At 41.3% G+C, this 26,593-nt stretch overlaps 1 protein-coding gene across 1 annotated transcript; it reads left to right on the plus strand.

Annotated features, from left to right (window-relative positions):
- The first annotated feature begins 1,186 nt into the window (after window positions 1-1,186).
- On the plus strand, window positions 1,187-25,669 carry Eif4ebp2 (eukaryotic translation initiation factor 4E binding protein 2). Its single transcript, XM_077105503.1, has 3 exons — window positions 1,187-1,588; window positions 17,626-17,811; window positions 19,312-25,669. The coding sequence occupies exons 1-3, from the start codon at window positions 1,444-1,446 to the stop codon at window positions 19,341-19,343; spliced, it is 363 nt and encodes a 120-aa protein (XP_076961618.1). The 5' UTR covers window positions 1,187-1,443; the 3' UTR covers window positions 19,344-25,669.
- Window positions 25,670-26,593: the final 924 nt, after the last annotated feature.

Consider the following 26,593-nt stretch of genomic DNA (forward strand, 5'->3'; position numbering starts at 1 on the left):
GGGGGCTCCAGACTGCAGGGCAGGTAGAAGACTTTTCGCTCTAAATTCTGGGGGTCTCACCACAAAATCAGTACCACATTATGATCTGGCCCAAACTTCTCTGTGCACATTCTTTTGTCTGCATCCCTGTCAAACACCTGCTGGGCTTTCTAAACAGCGAAATCATCAGTGTTTTACTTATGTTAAACCCTTAATCTTTTTTGGCTTTACTCATTAAAGCAATATTCATCCTTGTGATGTGGGTGGCTATTGGTCTTTTCCTTTTCCTAATGGTCATATGTTGTTTTATGTGTGTGTGCAGGGACTGTCTCTGGAAGCATACACAATAAATTGATACCAATGGTTGTGCCTGAAAAGAGGAATTGAGAATCTGGGAGAAAATGACACCATAAATCTTTCTGCTGTGCTTGATTTTTTTTTTAATGCATCTTGCATGCATTTCTTGTATTTAATAATAAACAATTTAAAGTACGAATTCACTTTTTTGTGGTGTTACTGATTGAACTCAAGGGCATTTGACCGTTGAGCCACATCCTCAGCCCTATTTTGTATTTTATTTAGAGACAGATAGTCTCACTGAGTTGTTGAGCAACTCACTTTTCACTGAGGCTGGCTTTGAACTCGTGATCCTCCTGTCTCAGTCTCCTGAGCCACTGGGATTACAGGCACAGTTTCGCTTTACTTATTTTATGCGCGCGCACACACATATTTTTTCAGTTGTTGACAGATACCTTTATTTTATTTATTTTATGTGGTGCTGAGGATTGAACCTAATGCCTCTCACATGCTAGGCAAATGCTCTGCCAACTGAGCTACAGCTCCAGCCCACAATTTCACTTTTGGGGGTATAAATGGATAGGAAGCGGAAGTTGGCTTAATGAAAGTAGTGTTGATTGACAACCCCCCCCACACACGTTGATTGACACACACACGTTGACAGACAGACACACGTTGACTGACAGACAGACAGACAGACAGACACACGCACACGAAAGTCCTCCTCGTCTTCCTTCGCCAGGCTCAGTAACGCTTCACACAGACTCCCTCAACCCACTTCCCTCAGGCCCAAGTTAAGCCCCGCCCTCTAACCCCGCCCCGCAGGTCCCGCCCTGCATCTACGTCACCTCCGGCCGACAAGCTTTCCCCGAACTCCCTCTGGCTCCCGCCTTCGCCCGCTTCCGGTCGTCGTCGTCGCCGCTGCTGCCGCTGCTGCTGCTGCTGAGGCTGCAGGCGGAGGCCAGAGGACCGGGCGGCGGCGGCGGCGGCGGCTGAGAAGGCGGCGGCGGGAGCGGAGCGGGACGAGAGAGCGAGAGAAAGCGAGCGAGGAGCTAGCGCAGCGCGCCTTGCCGCCCGCCTGAGCAGCCGGAGCCTTCCGGGCCCGCCGCCGCCGCCGCCGCCCGCCTGCCCGCCCGCGGACAAAGCCTAGAGCCCGCGCCCAGAGCCATGTCCTCGTCCGCCGGCAGCGGCCACCAGCCCAGCCAGAGCCGCGCCATCCCTACCCGCACCGTGCCCATTAGCGACGCCGCGCAGCTACCTCATGACTATTGCACCACGCCCGGGGGGACGCTCTTCTCCACCACGCCGGGAGGTGAGACCGCGTCCCCTGCAGCTCCTCTGCGTGCCCGCGCCGCCCCCTGGACCCCGCTCGCGGCTTCGGGACCCTGCGCTTTGCCTTCTGGCTGGCGCGCGACTCGAGTCTGCGCGCGCCTGCTCACCCGCCCACCCGGGAACGTGGCTCGAGCGTCTCAGAGAATGCCCCGGTTCCCGCTTCGTGGCAGTTTGACGAACTCGACCCAGTTTCTCTCCCCTTCACCTCCTTCCCAGGCGGATTCGGCCGCGCGTGGCACTCTGCGTTACCTTCCCCTCCTGCAGTTTGTGCTCGTTAATGCTTGACTTCGCGGGTGTCCCCCTGGCCTTCCTAGAAAGGAAGTTAGAGAGCGGGATTCAGTTCTGGGACCCTTCGGTGACATGTTTTGCTGTTTTTAAAAACGTCAGGAGGAGGCTGGAATGCAGAGTCCCGAAGCCTCGCCCAGTGTTATCCTGCTTTGACAGCATTGTTTACCTTGTTGGACGAGGCCCCACGGGTGGGGGAGTCCCCAGGCCGCGAGGAAAGTGTGATACAGTAATGCTCAAGTCATAGCCAAGGGGAAGGAGGCGAGAATGGTGGAACGCTGGCAGCCTTAAGGGTAGAGTTTCCGAGTCGCCGCCTTTGGAGATGGATTGAAGGGGGGCTTTTTGTCAAGCAGGACACCCTGGTCAAGTGAGGTTGCCTGATCCTGGGGAATGGGCTTGTAGAAAGGGGCGATGCACAGGGAGGTTCCTGGCATTGCTTTTCAAAGGAGGACGAGGAACTGTTTACAAGCAACAGTGGGGTAGAGGTGAAGCTTGTTGAATTGGTCACGGGAGAAGGGAGCTCAAAGGTTGTCTTCTCTTGCCAGGGCTGTTCTCCAAAGGCAAAAGACTGGAACCAGGCTTCCTTTTAAGTTTAGATCTTTGCCTTCTTTTAGTGACCAGGCAGTCATCCCCTTGTAGACAGAGGGTGGGGACTTTGCTGGCAGCCCCTGCGGTCTACAGGATCTCTGGTCTTCTTTTTGTGGGCAGGGATGGCAAGTTGTACTACAACCAATCCCTGAATTCGTTGCACAATGGCAAAGCTTGTAGAGTAAGGGAGCTGCCTTGCCAACACCAAGGAATTTTAAATCTAGGAGAGAGAGTTACTGTGGATATATCTATGGATAGGAAGCCGAAGTTGACTCGAGGAAAGTAGTGTTGATTGACAAATAAACACACATGCACACAAAAGTCTTCCTCATCCTCCCTCCCCTGGCTCAGTAATGCTGAGAGATCCGTGCTGTGCTTCCAGCAGTTCAGAACATGTGTTGCTATAACAACACAACCAGCTATGATTTTTATTTGGAGAAGAAACTAAACTTTTAGCTATATATTAATTTTCCCTGAGGGAAGAGCCACAGAGGGAACCCCTTATGCCATATTTCAAAAGCTAAACTGTTGTACTTTCAAAACAAAGGCTTTAAAGATAGAAGCCTGTCTCATAGTCTGGATTAGTTCCTAAAATGCTTGGGAAGATTTCTGCCAGAAATACTGATCCATTTACCCTCCCAACACACTATCACTACTGCTTCATCAAATATCACTTAACCTGCCTCCACACAGCTTATATGCATACTTTTGTTTTACGTTTAAATACTTGTCATTGGCTTATCTGTAAAGTTGAGTTTGTATTTACTGGTAGATCCGCATGCACGAAGTGATCTTTTTTTGGATACACAAGAGCTTGTTTAATACTTAACAGAATACAATATCACTGCAGTTGGGTTTAATCACTATTTTAACAGTTAACTTAGTGCTGATTAGTTGTGCTTGTGTAGTACGAAGTTTTTCTCCTTTGGAGATTTTCTGACCTCTAATGATTTGTTTCCTCTCTCTTGCTACACCCTTCTTCTCCCTCTTACCATGTAATTTTATTTCCCAGAACCAAAGTGAAGTTATTATTTGGTCACCTCTAGACTCCCAAACTAACGTGGATACATATCTTCAGTGAGTTTTGTGTGCTTAGTGCAGTGCTTTGCACAAAACAGAACAATACTCAAAAGTAGGAAATACAATTGCTCTGAATGGACTTAAAATCCTGATTTGGAGAGATAGGAGGTGCAGATAAGATTTTTAGTCAAGTGCTGGTTTACATTTAGACAAATAAGAGTCAGTAGGCTTATATTAGAAATCTAGACTAGGTATGGTGGCACATGCCTATAATCCCAGCCATTCAGGAGGCTGGGGCAGGAAGGTTGCAAGTTCAAGGCCAACCTCAGCAACTTAGTGAGGACCTAAGCAACTTAGCAAGACCCATTTTCAAAAAAGGACTGGGGATGTAGCTCACTGGTCAAGTATCAGTAGGTTCAGTCTCCAGCAGAAAGAAAATAATGGGGGGAATACTTTTTCTGTCTCAAACTTCTGGAAACCTGGAGTGGATAACAGTTGATGAGCTGTATACCTTAGATGATCAGACTGGGCAGATGTGTTTACAACAATGCCAACTTTGTATTTCTCAACCCCTTTGAGAGTCCTTTATTCATTGGATATCACAGGATATCCTACTCTGGAAGTTTCTCAAAATTGCTTTCCTGTGGTTTGGGAAAATGAGAGGTGGGTGAAAATACATTTGCCATAACATCTTGGATTTCTCGTATTGCTAAAAAGAAAAAATATTCATTATTAAAAAGGGGAAATTTTTTTTTTGTCCTATCTGCTGGATTCAAGTGGTAGAGCACATGCAGCAGGCCCTAGATCCAAGTGCCAACACCACAAATAAGTGAATAGATTGTAGATAATATTCAGTTCTTGCATTGGGAGGATGCTTCTATCTTTGATGGAAGGTAAGAGTTAGCTTCAGTTTGTATGTGTGTTGTTGAAGATTAAACACAGGGTGTTGAGCCTGCTAGGCAGTTGCTCTTCCACTGAGCTAACCCCAAGCCCTAGCTTCACTTAACATTGGTTAGTCAGAAGGAACTTAATGGCTTTGTTTTATATTTGAAAGAAACTGAAACCCAAAGAAACCCAAATTGACTGTATCATACAGCCAATTAACCTAGGTGGGTAGTCTCAAATTTAGTACACTGGCTACTATTCCAATTTTTTCTTCCACTATATGTGGCGCTGAGGGTTGAACCCAGTGCCTCACACATGCTAGGCAAGTGCTCTGCCACTGTCCCACAACCCCAGCCCCTCACAAACATTTTAAGAGACTATTCTGTCTCTGGAATACTAGCTGTGTGATTTTGCTACTTTATTATTCTTTTCCTAGGCATGGAACTGTGACTTGGGAGAGTTGTGCTCTGGGGAATGAACAGACCCTAGACCTCTTTTAGCCTTTCTTTTTCATATATAGCATCCTCATCAGCTATAGAAAATAATGCTGTAATGAACAACAAAAGGTCACTAACTGATGGTCTGAAATCTTGTTCGTGCTATAACTCTTCCTTCAGCTTTTATGTTGGATGTGGTGTTTTCTGGGGCGGGAGAACTAAATTACAGTCCCAGAGAACGCAGCAGTCCTCATCCTCAGGGCAGTGTGCCATGTGGAAGAAGCACCTCTGCCTGACCGAAGTCAGATAATCTGAGTATGATGAGGGGAGACAGCTCCTTATGGGTAGATAGATAATGCAGCATACATGGCAGACCTTCATGTACTTCCCTGCTGTTCCACCAAAGACTCCTGTGCAAAATAGGAAGGAAAGTGATATATCTACACTGGCAACACCAAGGTTATTAAGGAGAGAGATTTTTGTTGTTGTTGTTGTTTTTAGTTGTAGATGGACACAATACCTTTATTTTATTTTGTGTGTGTGTGTGTGTGTGTGTGTGGTGCCAGGGATTGAACCCAGTGCCTCACACATGCTAGGCAAGCACTCTGGCACTGAGTCACAACCCTGTCCCAAGGAGAGAACTTTTTGAGAATTTGTCTTAAAAGTAGTTGCAGGGGTAGGTACTGGGGACCAAACCTAGGGGTGCTTTACCATTGAGTTGCATCTCCAGTCCTCTTTATTTATATATATTATTTATTTGTTTGTTTATTTATTTATATTTAAGATGGACACAATATCTTTTTTATTTTTTATTTTTTTAAAGAGAGAGAGAATTTTTTTTAATATTCATTTTTTTAGTTATTGGCGGACACAACATCTTTGTTTGCATGTGGCGCTGAGGATCGAACCCGGGCCGCACGCATGCCAGGTGAGCGTGCTACTGCTTGAGCCACATCCCCAGCCCCCTTTTTTATTTTATTTGTTTATTTTTTATATGGTGCTGAGGATCGAACCCAGTACCTCACACGTGCAAGGCAAGTGCTCTACCGCTAAGCTATAACCTCAGCCCCTTATTTATTTATATTTTTAAGTTTTTTTTTTTTTTAAGCTTTAATGGCATATGATTTTTTTTTTTAACTTTATTTTTTTATGTGGTGCCTTCAGCCCTATTTTTAAGTTTTGAGACAAGTTCTCACTAACTGGCTGAGGCTGGCCTTGAACTTGCACTCCTCCTGCCTCAGCCTCCAGAGTTGCTGGGATTACAGATGTGCACCACCTGGATGAGTTGTGGATGTCCATCCATTAAGAGAGGAAAGGATCCTGCACAGGGCAGTTTTTTGGTGAATAGCAGGACTTGTTCTTGGCTCCCAAGTTGTAAGGTGAGCAAATTAATGTTTAGAAGATTTTTGCTGTTCTATTTACAGTAGCTCTATTTATAGTTGAGACTGGCAGTAAGTAGGTAAGGCCTAGACTACTATTTCCAGATATATTCAATGTTTTACTTTGCTTTTTGCAGGCCCCTTAAAATCTGTATGTTCTGCCAGGCAAGGAAGCTGAGGCAGGAAGATCACAAGTTCAAAGCCAGCCCCAGCAAAAAGTGAGGTGCTAATCAACTCATTGAGACTCTAAATAAAATACAAAATAAGGCTGGGGATGTGGCTCAGTGGGTAAGTGCCTCTTGAGTTTAATCCCTGATACCACCATCAGCACCCCACCACCCCGCTGCGCAAAACAAAAACAAAACAAACAACAACAACAACAAAACCTGTATGTTTCTTAATATTCAGCAACTATCTACCCCTGGTGTGCCCAGTATTTAAAGATCCCCTTTACCTGGTTCTCAGACCACAGCTTAAAGCTAAAAGCTCAGAAATTTTGAGTATTTGCATCTAAATAAGTAATTGTTTAGATCTCTAGGATAAACACCTTGACAAACAATTTGTTTCATTATGTTGTTTTAAAAAGAAAAACCTCACTTGTTTGGAAAAAACTGTTCAGTTTTTGTTATTCCTTGAAATTTTCTAAATCCAAGATCATGTCATCTGTGAATAAAGATAGTTTTTTCTTATCAATCTGGATGCCTTTTAATTGTCCTGGCTAGTATCTTCAGAATGTGTCACATCTAGTACCATAGTATACACATATGAATAGATGTGACATGGAGTAAAACACAGAGAATGGGTTCTTTGCCTTATTCTTGATCTTAGGGGAAAGCAGCCAGCCTTTCATCATTAAGTAAGCTGTTACTGGGGGCTTTTTGTTTTTGCATTACTAGGAATTGAACCCAGGACCTTGTATATACTAGGCAAGTGCCCTACCACTTAGCTACATCCTCAATCCTTCATGAGAATTATTTGAGACAGGTCTTGCTAAATTGTGCAGGTTGATCTCAAACTTCAATCCTCCTGTCTCAGCTTCCCAAGTAGCTGAGATTGCAGGTATATACTACCATACCCAATTTTACTGTGGTTTTTCATAAATCTACTTTATTGGGTTGAGGAAATTCTTTCTAGTCCTGTTTATTGGATGTTTTTAATCATAAAAAGGTGTTGCAGTGCTGGGAAAAGAATCCTGGGCCTTGTGCCTGCTAAGTAAGCTCTTTACCATTGAGCTATACCCCGGCCTCCCAATTTTTTCTTCTATTGAAATGATCATGTGTGTTTTGTGTCTTATTCCATTGCTATGTATTACATTAATTGATTCTCACATTTTGAGTTGGTTGCATTCCTTAGATAAAATCTTAATTGGTTTTGGTATATAATACTTTTTATATGTTGCTAAATTCAGTTTGCTTAATTCTGGGGATTGTACCCAGAAATTTTCTACCACTGAGCTTCATCGCCAACCATTATTTATTTTTTTATGCTTTTTTAAAATTTTTTGAGACAGAATCTCTCTCAAGTTGCTGTGACTGGTTTTGAACTTGGAATCCACTGCCTCAATATCTGGAGTAGCTGGGATTACAGGCAGTTGCCACCACTCCTGGTTTGGTTGTGGACTTTGGTGTCTGTATTCATAAAGTCTATTAGCCTGTACTTTTCTTTTGATATGTTTGGTGTTGGTATTAAGGTAATACCACACTTTATTTTTATTGTTTTTCAAAATGCCCTTCTGTTAGGAACTTTAGATAGGGTGAGGAGAAGGGAGGAGGCATGGGGGGTTGGAGTGAGATGGACATCATAACCCCAAGTACATGTATGAGGACACAAATGGTGTGACTCTACTTTGTGTACAACCAGAGACATGAAAAATTGTGCTCTATATGTGTGCTATGAATTGAAATGCATTCTGCTGTCATATATAACAAATTAGAATAAATACATAAATTTTAAAAACTGGGGAAAAAATGCCCTCTGTTTATAGCAGAAGTACTGACTATTGTTTACTGGTGAAGATAGAGGATTGGCTATAGATTCTCAACTACTTATCTGAAAGTGTGAGACTTGGGATTCCTCTTTAAATGTCCTGGTTAATCATTAGGGCCTCAGAGGAGCTGCTTTTAACACCAGAGATTGATTGTTAGTTGTTGGGCTCTTCCTACATTGGAAGGAAATTGCTCTCTTGTTTAGTAAATTCTTTTGGCACCAGGTAAAAACATTAACCTAGAACTGTCACATCTCTAGGATTAGTATAAGCGCCTTCTATGGGTAAAAGTGGAAGATACTTTTAAAAAAAAGAACTAGTAGTAGTGTTGGAAAGGAAAGAAAGCAATAGTAGGAATGAAAGCCAGGTTTGAATCCTAAAGTGTTTTCTCCATACCATTAGCAGTGATTGTTAATTAATTATTAGCATTACAGTGACTTGAAAACATCTGTGAAATTGAATCCAAAGAATTGATCCAAGATGTAGTCTACATATTTAGCCTATATTTTCTTGTAATCAGAGCCAGGAATTTCTGGAGAGAAAATTTATTTCTAGGTGTACAAGCCCAAAGAGCAGTGGGAGTATTTGATATACTTCATTTTGACTCAGATTTCCTGATGGTTGAGATAGACTTAAAGTCGGTAGGCGTTTATTTAAGGGTGGATGGTGTCATATTACCATTTTGGACCTGGTACCTAGCCCTCAGCATCTGATTCAACTCATTTTGAAACCTAAATTCAAGTAAACCAGATTTGTCTAGAGTACCTGTGTTGTTTGTATTGTGTCGTGATACCTTTGTCACTGTGTGACCTTTTGCAAATACTTTTAACTTCTCTGGATGTGTTTTTTCATCTGTAAAATGAGAGACTTCTCCCAGATCTCTAAGTTCTTTTCTAACGCTGGACCTTCTGAATAGAAAAATCATTTGATCAGCTTCTCTTTTAGCCAGTGTGTTCTTTTTTTTTTTTTTTTAAGAGAGAGAATTTTTTTAATATTTATTTTTTAGTTATCGGCAGACACAACATCTTTGTTTGTACGTGGTGCTGAGAATCGAACCCGGGACGCACGCATGCCAGGCGAGCGTGCTACCACTTGAGCCACATCCCCAGCCCCTAGCCAGTGTGTTCTATTGTGGAGGTGGCCTAAGTGATTGGGCAGAGTCCATTCTTTTTTTTAATTATTATTTTTTTAGTTGTAGTTGGACACAATACCTTTATTTGTTTATTTTTATGTGGTGCTGAGGATAGAACCCAGGGCCTCGAACATGCTAGGCAAGCGCTCTACCGCTGAGCCACAATCCCAGCCCCAGAGTCCATTCTTAAACATTAATATCTTGGAAATCTTGCTCCCAATTATTGAAACTTGAAATTAATCAAGGGATAATTGGATAGATATTTCACAAACCTTGGGTGCCTTCCATTTGCCATAGTGTTTAGCCATATTGTTAAAAGGCCCTGAGGCTTCTAGTTGGGTCTTTTGTTGATGTAAAAATTGTCTCTGTTAATCTTACTAGTACTTTAGGGATTTGATGGTTTTGCATGCCTAATGTGGTTCGGCCACTACCAGTCTCCCTGGAGGATATTGAGACATGCAGCTTTTAGTTTTCTTTGATAGACCTTTTCAGGAGTCTATTCATCCAGAACCTTCACAAACAACAATGTTTAAGGCCTGGGGTTGAAGCTCAGTGATAGAGAGCTCGCCTTGCACATGAGAGGCACTGGGTTGGATCCTCAGCACCACATAAAAATAAAGTAAAGGTGTTATGTCTATCTGCAACTAAAAAAAATGTTTTTTTTAAAAAAGAACAATGTTTAAAATTGAAGTTTGGGGCTGGGATTGTGGCTCAGCGGTAGAGCGCTCGCCTAGCAGGTAAGAGGCCCTGGGTTCGATCCTTAGCACCACATAAAAATAAATAAAGATATTGTGTCCAACTATAACTAAAAAATAAATATTTAAAAATAAAATAAAATAAAATTGAAGTTTGATCATGGATATTCTCTAAGCCAGTCAAACACAGACCTTGTTATCATCACCTTTCTAAATAGAAGGAATAAAACTCTTTATAGTCCTTTCTGTATTTTTACTTCTTATTTTCCCTATTATGGGGGTGGGTGGTACTTGCCAAGTACTTTGTTGTTGTTGTTTTTAAATTCAGTTTTTTCATAGTCTCTGCTGCCCTAGCAGTATTGTTCTCTTGGTTTATAAAATTAAGTGGAAAGCATTTTTGTTTCAATTCCTTATAATTCTTTTAGCATTGTCACTGATCTTTTAAAGTGTATTTTTATGGTGGTAAATGTATGTAGCATAAAATTTACCTTTTTAAGACTGTAGTTCATTGGCAGTAAGTGTATTCACAGTGTTCTTATAATCATTACCTACCATTATCCCTTTCCAGAACTTTTTTCATCCTAAGTAGTGTCTTACTATGGAAGATGAGGATTTTAGTTGACATATTTACCCTTTTCTTGGAGGTGGAAAAAAATATACATATATGTACATACATACATATATACACATACGCACACTCTTCTGTGTACTTTTACCTTCCATCCTCCCAATTTCTTAAACCCATTCTGGTTAATATTTATTAAATGTGGATAAATATTAAACATGTGATTGGCGTTAGTTTTCTGTCCAACATCTATTTCCTCTTCCATGCTGTCATAAATTCCCTGATTTCCTAAGTGGCAGTTTGCCAAGAGCAGGGATGTAACCATGACTTCTCTAAGCTAGTCATGGCTTCCCCGTGTTAGATCTGGTGGTCATCTGACCCAGTTCTGGCCAAATGGTATGTAGGGGGAAATCTGCTAGAGGTTTTATGAGATTTTGCTTTCTGCTGAAAGAAGTCCCATGAGGAAAGTCCATTCAACTCCACCATCCTCTATTATTCTATGAAAACAGGACCATCTCAGCCTTAGAGGATTTTGTTACTGGCTTATTCAAGCTGTGCAATTTAGGCAAGTTATTTAACACCCACTCCCACTCCCCACAAGCTGTCCATTTGTATAAAAGGATGCTTCATTTTGGAAGCAGCCTTGGTTAAACAGAATTGGATGGTGGAGGACCCAGTGAAAGTCTAGTAACAACTACCCTGTAAGTTAATCAGGATACTGTAGACTTTCTGTGCTTTTTTCCCAACATTTCTTAGATATATATAGCTTGATATATGGATTAATTATTATTTAATCTATGATGCTTGGTTTTGAAAGAGGTCCTTAGGCTTGAATGACCTGTTTCTGTATCAGCCATCTTGGCAAGTATCATTTCAGCTCTCATTGGCCTTGTTGTTTTCTACCATTTGAGAATTCATTCGTTTTTAGATTAAAAGGGAGTCTATTTTGCTCCTGACTTTTCCTAGTAATATCAGCTCTAGAGAATGTGGTGGGATCAAGGTATTATAGAGTTATCCTAATATCTGGTCACTAGGGGATGAAAAAATATATATTTATAAATGCTCATATTTGTTCTGAAATTTAAACATGAAGACTAAGTAATATATGCACATTTTATAAACAAAACAACATAGAAGCACATAAAATGCCACCAGGTGGCTGGGGACATAGCTCAGCAGTAGAGCAGTTGCCTAATGTATAGGCAAAGCCCTGGGTTCATTCCCCAGCACCATCAAAAAAAAAAAAAAAAAATTGCCAGTGAACTACCATTTTCAACATTTTCTGTTTATAATGTTTGTTTAGTTACCACGGTTGCTATAAATAATATACCATAATTTCTAATACTAGACAATAGTACTGACTCCTTATTAGAAAAAACAAGGAATTTAGGGTATTTTATTGCTTTCTACCTCTCATTTCCTATTTTCTTATCTATGCTGGAGATGGAACCCAGGACCTCATATATGCTAAGCCAGTGCTCTATCATTGAACTACATCCCCAGCCCCAACTACCAGTTTTTGTAGTTGAATTTTGGTTTTTGTAGTTACCTCTAAAATTTCAAATAATAATAGGTTTGATTCAGTACTGAGATAAAAATATAGTTAAACTCTGTCTCAGTCTGTCAACCTTAGTCCTCCATTGTCCTGGAACAGTTTGATTGTAAAAATTGAAAATCCGTAAATTGTGTTTTTTATGCCTTTCCAATTTAAGAACAAGGAGTATGATTGTATTCATAGAAAAGGAAATGCAGCCAGGTTGCACATGTAATCCCAGCTGCTTGGGAGGCTAAGGAAGGAGAATCACAAGTTTGAGGCTAGCCTGAGCAACTTATGTAGCTCGGTGGTAGAATACCTCTGAGTTCAATCCCCAGTAATGCAGAAAAGGAAAAAAGAAATTACGATAATGTATTATTGTATAATTACAATAATGTATTATGTATCATCATCCTGAAATAACAAATGATTAAAGTGATAGAGCTACTAATTACCTGGAGTTGGTCACTACCCAGTATGTACACAAATCAAAGCAAAGCATCCCACTTTACCTCATGTATATGTACAAATATATGTCGAAGGGAAAAAGTACAGATTTTCCTCAATTAACAATGTGGTTACATCTTGAAGTATGGTTTCTACTGAATTTTTATAGATTTTTTTTTCTTTCTGTTTATATGCTTATTTATACTGGGGATTGAACCCAGGGGAACTCTCCCACTGAACTATACCCCAGCCGTTTTTGTTTTGAGATAGGGTCTCATTAAGTTGATGAATATGGCCTCACACTTGTGATCCTCCTTCCTCAGCCTCCTAAATTCCTGGGATTACAGGCCAGTACACCACTGTTTATGGATGAATTATATATGAATTGTATCTCTATAAAACTTTTTTGGGTGCTGGGGATGTGGCTCAAGCAGTAACGCGCTCGCCTGGCATGCGCGGGGCGCTGGGTTCAATCCTCAGCACCACATAAAAATAAAATAAAGATGTGTCCACTGAAAACTGAAAAATAAATATTAAAAAGTTCTCTCTTTCTCTCATTCCCCTCTCTCTCTCTCATTCTCCCCCTCTCTCCCTCCCTCCCCCTCCCTTTCTCCCTCTCTCTCTCTCTCTCTCTCTCTCCTCTCTCTCTTTAAAAAAAAATTTTTTTTCTTGGTGGTGCTGCTGGGGATTGAACCCAGAGCTTTGTGCATGCAATTGAGCTATATCCCCAGCCCAGTAAAACTATTTTTTAAACCTTGTATTTTATCAAGTCTGCCTGGTTTTTTTTTTTTAATATTTTATTTTTTAGTTTTAGTTGGACACAATACCTTTATTTTGTTTATTTTTATGTGGTGCTGAAGATCGAACCCAGGGCCTTGTACATGCTAAGCAAGCACTCTACTGCTGAGCCACAACCCTAGCCAGATCATGGTTTTTCAAACTTTCTGTCATAACTCACACATTAAGGCATAATTCCTACTACCTATGCCATAGTTGGTTCAGTTCTTTACTACATATAATTTAGAAATATTGCTTCTGTCCTGTGCTTTTTTTTTTTTAACCCTCAGGTGGTTAAAAACTGGGTAGCAGTATAAAAGTACTGCAGAAGTTAGAATGATCTTGTTTCAAATTGCAGGTTGAATGTGAAAGCTCACCTTTCTGAAATCTAATCAAGAGTTAGTTGAGGGCTGGGGATGTAGCTCAGTTGGTAGAGTGCTTGCCCTGCATGCAAAAGGCCCTGGGTTTGATTCCCAGCACTAAGAGAGAGAGAGAGAGAGAGAGAGAGAGAGAGAGAGAGAGAGAATGAATGTAGATGACACACAGGTGTGCAAGATCCATCCACTAAAGCCCCTTCCCTGTTCTTGGAAATCTGTCAGGCCCTCTCTCATCATGTTTGCCATTATTTTGCATATCATCCTAATAAGCAGATTGCTGATTTCCAAACCCTAATAGATTAGAATCCATTTAGATTGGGTGTAAATGGTGTAAATGGTGTGCAATGGACTGAATCCTATCTCCCAGAATTTGCATGTTGAAGCCCTAACTCCCAATGTGATGATATTAGGGGATCTGTGATGGTATTAGGGACCCTGGGAAAGGTAGTCAGGTTTAGATATGATCATGATGGGTTTAGTGTCCTTACAAGTAGAAAAACCTGAGAGATTGCTCATCTGTCATGTGAGAACACCCTTCACCAGAAACTACCTGTGCTGACACCTTAATTTTGGACATCTAAACTCCAAAACTGTGAGATAATAAATTTTGGTTGTTTGAATCATTCAGTCTGATATTTTGGTATGGCAGCCTGAGCTGACTGAAACATGAGGGGAAAGCATCTCATAGTTTTATTCTTTTTATTATAATATGACAGGAGTATTCTTATTTTTCTGCTTGAGAATCTAAAGGTCTCTATTTGCCGATAGTGTTTTTTTTCTTTCTTTCTTTTTTTTTAATTGGTGCATTATAATTCTACCTCATAGTGGAACCTTTTATTACATTTGATACATACACATAATATAATAATATAATTTGATCAGCTTTATTTCCTAGTACCTTCCCTCCCCCTGGTCCCTTTCTATTTACATGAGGTCCCACACACACGTGTGTGTGTGTGTGTGTGTGTGTTTTTCCTCTTTTCTCCCTAGCTTCTACATCTAAGAGAAATCATATGACCCTTGATTTTCTGAGCTTGTCTTATTTTGCTAACCTAATGCTCTCAATTTCCATCCATTTTCCTGCAAATGACATAATTTCATTCTTCTTGGTGGCTGAATAATACTTCATTTTGTGTGTGTCTGTGGGTCATTTTTTTATCTATTCATCCATTGACAGACACCTAGGCTTTTCCATAATGTGGCCATTGTGAATCGTGCTACTGTAAACATGTTATCACTGTTAAATGCTCACACCAGTTCTTTAGGGCAGATACCAAGGAATGATATAGCTGGGTCATATGGTGACTTCATTCCCAATCTTTTAAGGAATCTCCATGCTGGTTTCCATAGTGATTGTGTTATTTTTACAGTCCCACCAACAGTGTAAAAATGTCCTTTTTCCCTTATATCCTCTTTAGCATTTATTATTATATTCTTGATGGCTACCATTCTAACTGGAGCAAGATGAAATCTTGGTGTAGTTTTGGTTTGCATTTCCCTAATTGCTAAAAATGTTAATTTCTTTTGAGAAGAAATTGCTCATTTTTTGATAAGGTTATGTGGGGGGGGGCTGGTAAGTTTTTTGAGTTCTTTATATATTCTGGATATTAATCCTCTATCAGAAAAGTCACTAGCAAGGATTTTCTCCCATTCTGTAGGTTTTCTTTTCACACTCATTTCCTTTGCTGTGCAGAAGCTTTTTAATTTGATATCATTGCATTTGTTACTTCTTGGTATTATTTCCTGAGTTCTAGGAGTCCTGTTGAGGAAGTCATTGTGCCAGTAGTAATTTAGGTTCTGCTTCTTTAAACTGAATAGCTTTGTAAGGTAATTTTACTTCAATATATAATATTGCCTTTAATTTGGATGCCTAAACCCTGAAAGCATCACCCTCCACACTTAAGCCTAATGTAAGCAGGGTAGCCACAGACTATTATTTGCCTTTGTTACTTAGAGTTGAGAGAGATGCTGGGCTACCACTTCCTTTTTCCACTGTCAACCCCTTTAGCAGACGTCACTAAGGATCACCACATTCTTTCTTCCTGAGCCAGCTGAGGTCGTAGAATCAGCAACAGAGCTTCACACATCTACTTTGGGCCAACATCAGACATCTCTAATTGTTGCTTAATTTTGTATCTGATTTATGGTCATTAGTAACTTGAGAAGACCATGACTAATAGTACTCTGAGGTATGATTTATGAAATTATATAAATTTCAGGTGTACAGGTTCATGATTTTATGTGTATATATTGTGAAATAATAACCACAATCAAGTTTAACACATCTATTATCTCATATAATTACCTTTTTTAGTATATGGTAAGAACATTTAAGATCTACTCTCAGCAGATTTCAAGTTTTTAATATAGTATTGTTAAGTATAGTCACCATGCTGTACATTTAGATCCCCAGAACTTAAACTTGTAACTGGAAGTTTGTACCCTTTGACCATCTTTTCCCCATTTCCCCTGTCCTGGCATCTACCAGTCTACTCTTTTTTTTTTTTTTTTTAAATATTTTTTAGTTGTAGATGGACACAATACCTTTACTTATTTATCTTTATGTGGTACTGAGGATCAAACCCAGTGCCGCACCCATGCTAGGTGAGTGTTCTACCACTGAGCCACAACCTCAGCCCCGAGTCTACTCTTTATGAATTGTACTTTTTTTAGGTACTACATACAAGTGAGATTATAGAATATTTGTTTCTGTCTTATTTCACTCAGAAGATTCATCTGTCATCAAGGTTTATCCATGTAGTCACAAGTGGCAAGATTTCCTTTTTATGGCTGAATAATATTCCTCTGTATAAGCGTGTGTATGTGTACATTTCATTATTATTACTATTATTTGCAGTTCTAGGTATTGAACCCAGGTCCTCCTCATTGCCAGGCAAATGATCTACCACTGAGTCATACACCCAGCTATACCACATTTTCTTTATCCAGTCACTTAATTGACAGATATTTAAGTTGTGTCCATGTCTTGGCTAGGCTATAATGAACATGGATGTATAGGCATCTCTGAGCTACTGATTTCATTTCCTTAGAATAGATATCCCAAAGTGATATTGGAGGATTATATGGAAGTTGTTTCTACTTTGGTGATAGCTCACTGGGATTTTTGATTCTGTTTCCTGATGGTTAGTGATGTTGAGTTCTTTTTTAGGTACCTGATATTCACTTGTAAGCAGCAGGTTTTCATAACTATCGGGTAAAGTTTGCTTTTCAGAACTGTTGTTGTTTGTAAAACATTCAGGTACTTATTACCAGCAAGCCAATTGTTTTGTGGAATAGAGTTCTACTGTGGGGAGGATGTCATGTCAGTCTTTGGAAAAAGCCTTTGACCTAAAGGTGACTGTCTGTTTTTCCACATATTTATTTATTCATTTAAAAACTTGTTTTGGACATTTTAATGTTAGGATGCAGATGAGATATTTATAAATAAGACATTGCTTTGTCATCAGGAATGTAAACTACAGAGAGAAGTCAATAGATGTACAGGAGTCTGTCCTAAGTGAAGTGTTTTGTGCAAGCTAAGAAAAAGAATGGTTAAAAGAAGGGGAGAAAGTATGGCTTAACAGAGGAAGTGGTGTTGAGCAGAAAAGAAGAAAAATATCTTCTTATTGTGTGGGTGTAGCAGTATGGTTTGTTTCCCACACAGACATCTTTATTAATAATGGGTCCTGTTTACCTCTGTTGGAGGATGTGCAGGAGTTTCCTGCCAGAAGAGGAAGAAAAGGCATTCCAGATGCCAGTGAAGCTTGTTCACAGGTTGGGAAGTTAGAATTTTGACTTGAATTATAAAACCCTTAAAGATTAGAATTAGGTGGAATTCAAACCAAATCCTTTAGTGTTATATGTTGGTAGCCCCTTAATTTATTTCAAATTCTTTTCAACCCTGTTTTCCAGGAACTCGAATCATTTATGATAGGAAGTTTCTTTTGGATCGACGCAATTCTCCCATGGCTCAGACCCCACCCTGCCATCTGCCCAATATCCCAGGAGTCACTAGCCCTGGCACCTTAATTGAAGACTCCAAAGTAGAAGTAAACAATTTGAACAACTTGAACAATCATGACAGGAAGCATACAGTTGGTAAGGGATGCCAGTGTTGGGGACCAAGGGGGTGGCTCTAGGAATTTTTATGTCAGTTTTCTATAGGTTGAAAAATGTTGATACAACAGGTATAATGATATTTAGTAGATATATGTCTCTGAAGTCCTCTCACCTCCCAAAGTTTATTGAACTGCTTCGGAAGCCCTGAGTTCCGAATTATAATCAAATCTCATTGGTGGGTGGAAAACAATCCAAAGTCAGGGCATGGTTAACCCAAAGTTGACTCTTGGAACCATACCTGAAGGACTGCCTGGCCGAGGCTTTATCGGGCCAGGGATTAACACCCTGCCCTCCCATACACACACACACACACACACACACACTCATACAGAAAGGATGTCAGAGCTCCCATTTCCATCATCTTTAGAGAATAGACCTTTTTCTTTAGAAGAAAGATATCTTCTTATTATGTGGGTGTAGCAGTATGGTTTGTTTCCCACACAGACAGACACCTTTATTAATAATGGGTCCTCTTTTTACCTCTGTAGAAGCAGAATAATGATGTAGAAATGGCCAGCTCTTGAGTAAACCTCAGGGGTTGCACTTTGATCCTCCCAGTACTGGGGATCAAACCAGGGCCTCACACATGCTAGGCATACTACAGTACCACTGAGCTACATCCCCACCCCTTATTAGTTTTATTTTGAGACAGGGTCTTGCTAAGTTGCCGTGATTAAACTTCAACTTGCCTACTGCCTCTGTCTCCTGAGTCTCTGGGATTACAGGTGTGTGCCACTCTGCCTGGCCTTCACTTGGGTGTTTTTGTTTTTGTTTTTTGGAGCGTGGGGGAGGGGGTACTGGGGATTGAGCTCAGGGTCACTTGGCCACTGAACCACATCGCCAACCCTATTTTGTATTTAATATTTAGAGACAGGGTCTCATTGAATTGCTTAGCACCTTGCCTTTGCTGAGGCTGGCTTTGAATTCACAATCTTCTTGTCTCAGCTCCCGAGCCCCTGGGATTATAGGCATGTGCCACTAAGCCCAGTTCACTTTGGTTTTTAATGAACAAAGTCTCAATACATAGAAGGTCTCAAGTTCAAAGTTTCCAGAAGAGTGTGCTCACCTGATCTCTGGCAGAGAGCTCCTAGAAGCTGCTGTGTTGTAAGCTATGGAGAAGGGTATTCTGGGAAAGTTCACTCGTTCTTTTGCCCATTTTCTCTTCCCCACAAGTGATGTGATTTTTTTTTTTTAATTCCATATAAAAAAGGCCAGCCAAGGGCTGAGGGTATAGCTCAGTGGTAGAGCACTTGCATAGCATGTGCAAAACCTTGAATTCGACCCCCAGCACCACAAAAACAAATGAACTGAAAATTAAAAATATTAGGCAAAGCAAAGTAAAACAGAATGAGTGCTTTAAAGTAGCAGAGAGTGGGATTGTTTGAATTATTTTCTTGACCCTTGTGTATAGGAAATGATATTTAAAAGTGTTTTGCTTTTCTTTTTGTGCTAAACTTTGTGTTTCTTCATCCTACCCAGGGGATGATGCTCAGTTTGAGATGGACATCTGACTTCCCTGTGAGAAGAAAAGCAGCAACACCAATGCCTATGTGTACCTGATCTGGCTGTAGGATCAACAGTGAAGAGACACAGAGGCAGCACCAGCATCCCCAATGCATCTCCACCTCTCCCTCCTCCTCTGTGCCAAATGATGGGAAGATGAGATTCATCTGACCATTTCTCCTCCCTTTCCTATCCCTGCCCAGTTAGATTAGCTTGAAGGCCCTTGGGGTGTTTCCTTAGAACTAAGCAGTCCATAGAGGAAAACTAACTGTGGCTTCACTGGTCATTTCTCTATTGAAACCACTCTCCACTTCAGATTTATTCCAAATCAAGTCTCACTCTACCAGCTGGGATTTCTGGGATACAGAGATTTGACTGGTTGATCATTATTTGTGTTCTTTTCTTTGTCTCTCTTCCTTGAATCCTGTTGTTTAGTGCTGGGTTTGGGGTCTTTAGATCCAGAATGGGGAAATTACAAAAAGAGGGCTGCTTTCTCTTTTGAGTTTGAGTTGTTTGTCCTTAGGGACAGTTCGTGCAACTCTGGTAGCAGTACCCCGTGACGCTGTTCTGAAGTCTACTTCCCCTCTTTCCTCTGGGAGGAGTATCTTCTGTCTTTGGTATTATAGTTCGTCTTCCCATTCCTTTCTTAGTGCAAATAAATTTGTGCAGATACTTTTAATCTTTACCACTGAAGGGAGTCCTTGGTAACCAGGTGTACTTTACCATTCTTCTGCCATTCCTCCCTGCTTGAATCTTGTTGCTGGCAGAGTTCTCTGAATTGAGATCGCCACGTGATTTTTTTCTGCTCCCAGAGCAGGTTCATAAGAAGGAATTGAGGCACTTTGGTCTCCACATGGTGGGTAAGGACTAATCCTAGTATTCTGCCAGATAATGCCTAAGAATGACCTCTGAAGACTGTTGAACTATTTCAGTACCCAGTTTTAGTAGTCAGCTGTTTAAAAATCCAATCAACATTGTGATATTTGTTGTCTCAGATTTCAGTTTCTTCTATTTTGAGTTTAAAGTTGACTTTCAGAATGTTCTTAGAAAAGAACTACATATTTTTCCTGTTTGGATCTGCTTTGTTTGGCTGCTGGGATAAATAAGCATGGGCTTAAAAATGTGTTCTTTTTTTTTTTTTTTTTTAAACCATTCCCATCATACTCTGAATTTTCACTTCCCTTCCCTCCCCCCCTCCTCCCTTCCTCCTTCCCTTTCCTCTACCAGGCCATCTTTCAAATATACATCAAAGATACCTCAAGTGTTGGTATCTGATAATATCTGTCACTCCTCTTAAATGAGGAGTGACCTTTTATTTTTAAGAGGACTACAGACCTATTTTTAGATATGTTTCCAGTACAATTTTGAATAGCAACTTTTTAACTAAACATCTTCCAATGTTAGGAAGGTAAGAAATGTCCATAGTCTGCTGTTCCATGTCACCATCCTTTGTTTCCCCAGTTCCTTCTGAACTCTTTCCTTCCCCCTTAAGTTTTGGGTGTGTGTGTTTGGAATTTGTTGTGAGTGGTTTATAAAACTGGACCATTCTGCCTTGCTGTGGCTTGTTCAGGAAAGCCTTGTTCTTTTCCTTACCCCTCTCCCGACTTGTTGTCACCCCCCTTCCCCCCACCCCCCACTCTCCTGGTACTATTGACTGGCACAGTAATCCTAGGGTGCCTCCCTCAAAAGACTGATCCCTCCATCCCCTCAGAGGAAGGCAAGTAAAGTAGCCACTGGTATCCTGGGAATTTGTGGTTGGATTGGGCGCCCTGAGCTCTCTTAAGAGACCAGATCCCAGGGTGGAAGTAACGGTTCCATTGACTAGGAAAGAAAGCTGTTTTTCTTTTGAACTATGAAAAGACCCTACTTGTGAAGACCTTTTAGAAAGAAGAGAAGAAGTATATCTGCGGAACTTTGTTCTGTTTTCTGCTACAAAAATGTGAATAGTTCAAAGAGTAAAAATCTTTTTTAATGATTGATGTCTCAGGAATAAGCTGGATCTCCAGTGTTTTGGGGATGCTTTGAGTCAAATTGATAATCAGAAAAGTATTTTTTGTTTGTTTGTTTGTTTAATGTATCCCTGTTCTGATTTTAATTAAACTCCAAATTTCGCTTTACATAGTCTTAGAAAAACTTAAATTGCACTGTCATTTACGTAAGAAGCTTGCTCAGGACCTATTTGCACCTAGAGCTTGGTTCTTTGGGAGTGAAGCTCTTTATTCTTCATATGCTGGTGGTGGCACCCTGTGGAATCTGACTCCAACTGGCAGCAAGCAGGTGTCAGTGAGCAGGAGAGTATGTTCTTGATTTTATTGTTGCCTCCGAAAACTTGGGCTCCTCACTCACCCACAACAGGAAATGGATTTAAAATATGACCATTTGAATAGTATCAAAATACCATTTGCCCCTTTCTCTCCATCTTGGGGAATCTCGGCACATGATCCTTAATCAGAGGATATGTTTCTAGAATTTCTTGGGAGTGTCTCCTGTGTCATGCAGGAGCTACCCAGTCCCTTGACTTTTCCTACCAGAACCTCCTCACTGCTTGGAGTATTTCTTTCCTGGAGGCTACCATTACTAAGCATACTCTGATCTCCATAAACCAGCATGGCAAAAATAATTGCACGAGACAACAGATAAACTTCCAGTAGATGGCATCTTTATGTCATGCCTCATAGAATCACTTTCAGAGCAAGCCAGAATCTAATACGTAGTTTAGCTCTGGGTGTTTAGAAGGAACCTCCCAGATGAAGCCCTAAGTGAATATTATTCCTGACTTTCTCTTAGGGAGGAAACACCATAAGTTACTATCTGAATGAGAGTTCTTAAAATCTTAGTAACTATTTATACTTTTTATTTTATGAGGAAACCATGTTTCTATACTTCTGGGACAATCAATCTTCATGACAAATGACCGAGACAGACATATACTGTTATGGTTTTGCCTTCTTTGCAGAAGCAAAGGGTTCCCCAGCTCTCATATTCTGTATTATTTGGTGTATCATTCATGAGAGCACAGGAGTAGAAACTAGCTGGCTTCTAGGTGTTGGGCTTCCAGGCCAAGTTTTTTTCTATCTGTATTAGTTTTCTGGCTATATAAGAAATTGCCTCCAAATTTAATAATATAGCAAATGTTATCAGTTCTGTAGGGTAGGGGTTTGGGTGTAGCTTAGCATAGTGGTTCTAGCACAGGTCTTATGGAGTTGCAGGCAAGATCTGCACAGGGCTTGCTGTCATCAGGAGCTAGGCAAACACTACCTACTGAGCTGCATCCTCAACCTGAGAATCCACTTTCAAATTCCATCTTTGTAACTGTTGGGCAGGCTGCCTCAGTTTTCTCCCTGCGTGGATCTCTGCAGAGCAGCACAAATGTCTTCATACCATGATGCCTGGCTTCTCCCTGTCATTAGAGGGAGGCAGGGAAAGAGGAAATTGTGGTACCCTTAAACCACACTCCCAACAGAAGATGAAACCAGGGCTGGGGATATAGCTCAGTTGGTAGTGTGCTTGCCTTGCATGCACAAGGCCCTGGGTTCGATCCCTAGCACCACAAAAAAAAAAAAACAAAAAACAGGTCAACAGGGGAGGTAGGTTTAATCTAAGTGAACTATATTGCTACCAAAAACAATTCTCTAAAGTATGTATCACCAAGCTAGGGTAAAACAAACCTTCTTCCATTCCCCAAAGCTACCTGATGGCTTTGAGAGAGGTAGCAAGAAATGGCAGTTTCCGGGAGAACTGTAATATATGTACACCCCCGTATGACTACTAGCTGCTCAAGGATGCTTATGTGCAAAGCTTAGATTTGGTCTCTAAGACTCATTAACCATTTTACTTTCTTTTAGCCAGTAATTGATGGAAGGAATTGGGGCCTTCCAGCTAAACCACTAAAGCTGTCTTAATTAAAATGGGGATTGTCAAGCAAAGGGAGTAAATCTGAATTAGATGTTAGGCTATAGAACCGAAGACAGGAAAGATTCAGGATGAAACAGATGATAGTGTCAGGAAACCAGGTCCCTACTTGAGTCAGTGTATGATACTTGTTATCTTCAGCTACACCAGCTTGCAGGCTTGAGTTAGTTCTCTCACCCAAGAAGCACCTTCACTTTTACCAGGGAACACCTGAGAATGACAGCCATCTTTCTGTGCTTGATTGCCCAGGTAGCTCTATGTGCTCATTTTGTCCTGGGCTTCTTGATGTCATGGTGCAGTTTTCTTTTTCACCCTCAAGAGAAACCTAGAGGCCATTTGTCAGTCAACACATTCCTGGTGAATGTCTACTGTGGGTTTCTGGCACTTGTTCCCAGCCAAGTCTTTAGCAATTTCAGACATCTTAAAAGATGCAAATTCTTGTTTGGATTTACACTGAGCTCCTGAGCATTTCCTTTTCTGTAGCTGTGCTTGCTTTATCCTGTACTTGAATAAGAAGCCTTGTTGCTAAGGCAGCCATAAGCAAAGTACAGGGCTCATCTCTGAAGCACCTTCCATTGATTTTGGTTTTCCTGCTGATTTGGAGTGGAGTAAAAGTAAGTGGTCTTTTATTTATTTATTGGCTCTTTTGGAACTCTCAGGCTTTATCCCACATTCCATCAGAATTCAGCTAGGATTGTGGGGTTTTCCCCCTAGTCCTTCCTGAAGCCAGAGAAAAGAGAGTCCCTGCTTTGATCCAAGGTAACTGATGTAAGGGGCTCACATTGGTAGCAATGTCCCAGAGATGGGATCTCTTTCCCTGCTATTCATTGTGGATGCCAGCTTCTGGAATCTGGGACATGGCCCTTTGCATTCTCCTCAAGAGAAGGCCTCACTCTCTGGTTCAAGACTGTCCCTCCTTGGCATGTTTTTTGGACTATAGGTATGTAGAAGCAATTTAATAATCTGCGAAGCCCAATCACTTCCCAATCATTTAGCGTTTGTTATAAAGAACATTGTTTCTCTGGGAGCAATTTCTGTCAGAACTTTGAAGGGGGAGTAGTTACCCCATTGTTCCTTTCCTCTCAGATTTTAATTAGAGATGAAATTGGGGTTTGGTTTGGTTTTGTCACTGTACTGGGAATTAAATCTAGGGCTGTCCAGCATACTAGGCAAGTGCTCTGCCACTGAGCTACCTTCCTAGCTCTTGATATCAGGTCTTGAGGCAGGTGGGTCACTACTCAGAGTACTTCTACTTTAGGGACATCCTGTATTCTGGTTACTGTTTCCTGTTTTAGTAGTGGAGTTTCCTTGAGGCTAACTCACAGAAATTTCTAACTAAAGACTTTAAGGGTGATTGCTATGTACTCGTTTTTCCAGTTAATCATTCATAACACCTTTCCCACCTTCTGGAATTTACACTGATTTCTTTAGGCTAGTCCTGGAAGTTGATGCCTTTTGACAAAGCTTAGATTGAGCAGAAAGTTGTTTGAGTCCCTGTTCAAATGGTCTTTGGTTTCTCTCTGCTTGTTCACCTTTGCCCGTGGCCCTGGCAGACCATGCTGAGCTGAAACCTTTGCCAGGGAATTTAAACTCTTCCTCTGCCACCTGTCCAAGGTGGGAGGCTGGCAGAAAGATTCTACAGTGCTTGATAATCACTTGACCATGCTGAAATTTCCAAAGGGAGCTCTTTCTGGTGCTTAAAACCAAACTCCAGGACATTAAACTTAAAGGGAATTCCACGAATCCAGCACAGCATGTTCATTCTTGTTGCTGTGTTCCTCTTCAGCTGAGTCTTTAAGAAAAACAAAAGGCCCAGGCCAAGAGCAGTTCTTACTGGGAAGTGGGGGAGTGGGGGAGGAACACTAGTTTGAGCTAAGGGGCCAGTTGGGCCAACCATCCTACTCCTTCCTGGTGTCTGATCCAGATCACCAAGTCCCTTGCACCAGTGCCTTGCCTTTTACCTGCAGACGAGCCCGTCTTTTTCCACCGGGGTGAGGAGACCTCCACAACCCCAGGGTAAACCTTAAAGAAAGTGTTTAGAAGAGCCCCGAGGATGCTCATGTATTCTGGTGTCCATTTTAAGCATCTTTTAAAAATATTTTGTATAAAAAGCTTCCCTGTCTAGTGCCACCAGTTCCAACCACATCAAATGGAAAAGCAGAGACTGCCAGCACTTTTCTTGGTCTTCCTGTCCTCTCCCTTGATGTGTTTGTTGTCTCCTCACCCCTCCCATCCATTCACTGTCGGGATGGTTAAGGGAGGGCACCATGCAGTTCTGAGGCAGTCCCCTGTGATTCCATGACCAGTTTTTGTTTTTAACTGTACTTCCAAATCAGCAGGTGTTTGGAAATTAGCGGGGGGAAAATCAATTCTCACCAATGGTTGCTGTTACAGTTAAATCAATAAAGATCTTGAGTATCAATGTGGAGTCTTGTGCTGAAGATTGAACCCAGGCCTTTGAACTTGCTAAGCATACACTTTACCCCTGAGCTACTCCCTGCACACACCCAGCCTCAATTTGGTGTTTTAGTTTTTTCAGTTTCAGGTGAACTGTTGAGGGTTATTTCACATCTGTGGAGTCTTCGATGATCGGGCAGAGAGTGGAGGTAGTTGGCAATTTTGTGTACATCATCCCTGAGGAGGCCCACAGGCCTTTCCCTCTCTCTGAAGGGCTGTTTTTTGGCCCTTGGGAGCCTTCATTAGCAAGTGCATGTCTGGTGTCTTAAACCAAGGTGTGCTGCATGAGCATCAGACTCCTGCTGTTAAACCAGCAAGTCCCCAAATTAATACTAAAAAAAAGAATCGTCCTCATATTTTATAGTCTGTGAACAGAGCCCACATGACCTTAAGTTTTCCTGTAGGAAAATTATTATGTGGGCTCTGTTCACAGACTGTAAAAGGTCCAGTTTTATTTCCAGGGCAGAGGCCTTGGAGTTGGGTAATTTCATTTCCAATGTTGCTGCTGGGAGCTGAGTCGCCTCCATACAGCAAGATTCAAGTCTCTTGTGCCTTGGTTTTCTCTGTAGTGAAGAAAGTTTTTCAAATGTGAAAGGGGGGGTGGGGGTTCTAGATTGTCATGAGGCTTGGGTAAGATCATGAAGCACACTTAACCTGGTTGCAGATAAAGAAAGTTCAGGATAAACAGTTCTTGTTGAAGAACTCAAGCCCAGCTCTGTTGGCCTGCACACCCAGAAGCTAGCTGTTCAGCTGGGTCTCCATTCCCTCCATGCGCAGGTGTAGGAGTGGAACAAGTTTGACCACTGAACAGGCACCCAGGCTGGGTGCAGTGGTGCACACCTGTAATCCCAGCCTGACTCCTGTCTAAAGAAAGGAGAAGAACAAAAAA

Source organism: Callospermophilus lateralis, chromosome 15 (genome assembly GCF_048772815.1).
Source record: "Callospermophilus lateralis isolate mCalLat2 chromosome 15, mCalLat2.hap1, whole genome shotgun sequence".
Taxonomy (NCBI): Eukaryota; Metazoa; Chordata; class Mammalia; order Rodentia; family Sciuridae; genus Callospermophilus; species Callospermophilus lateralis.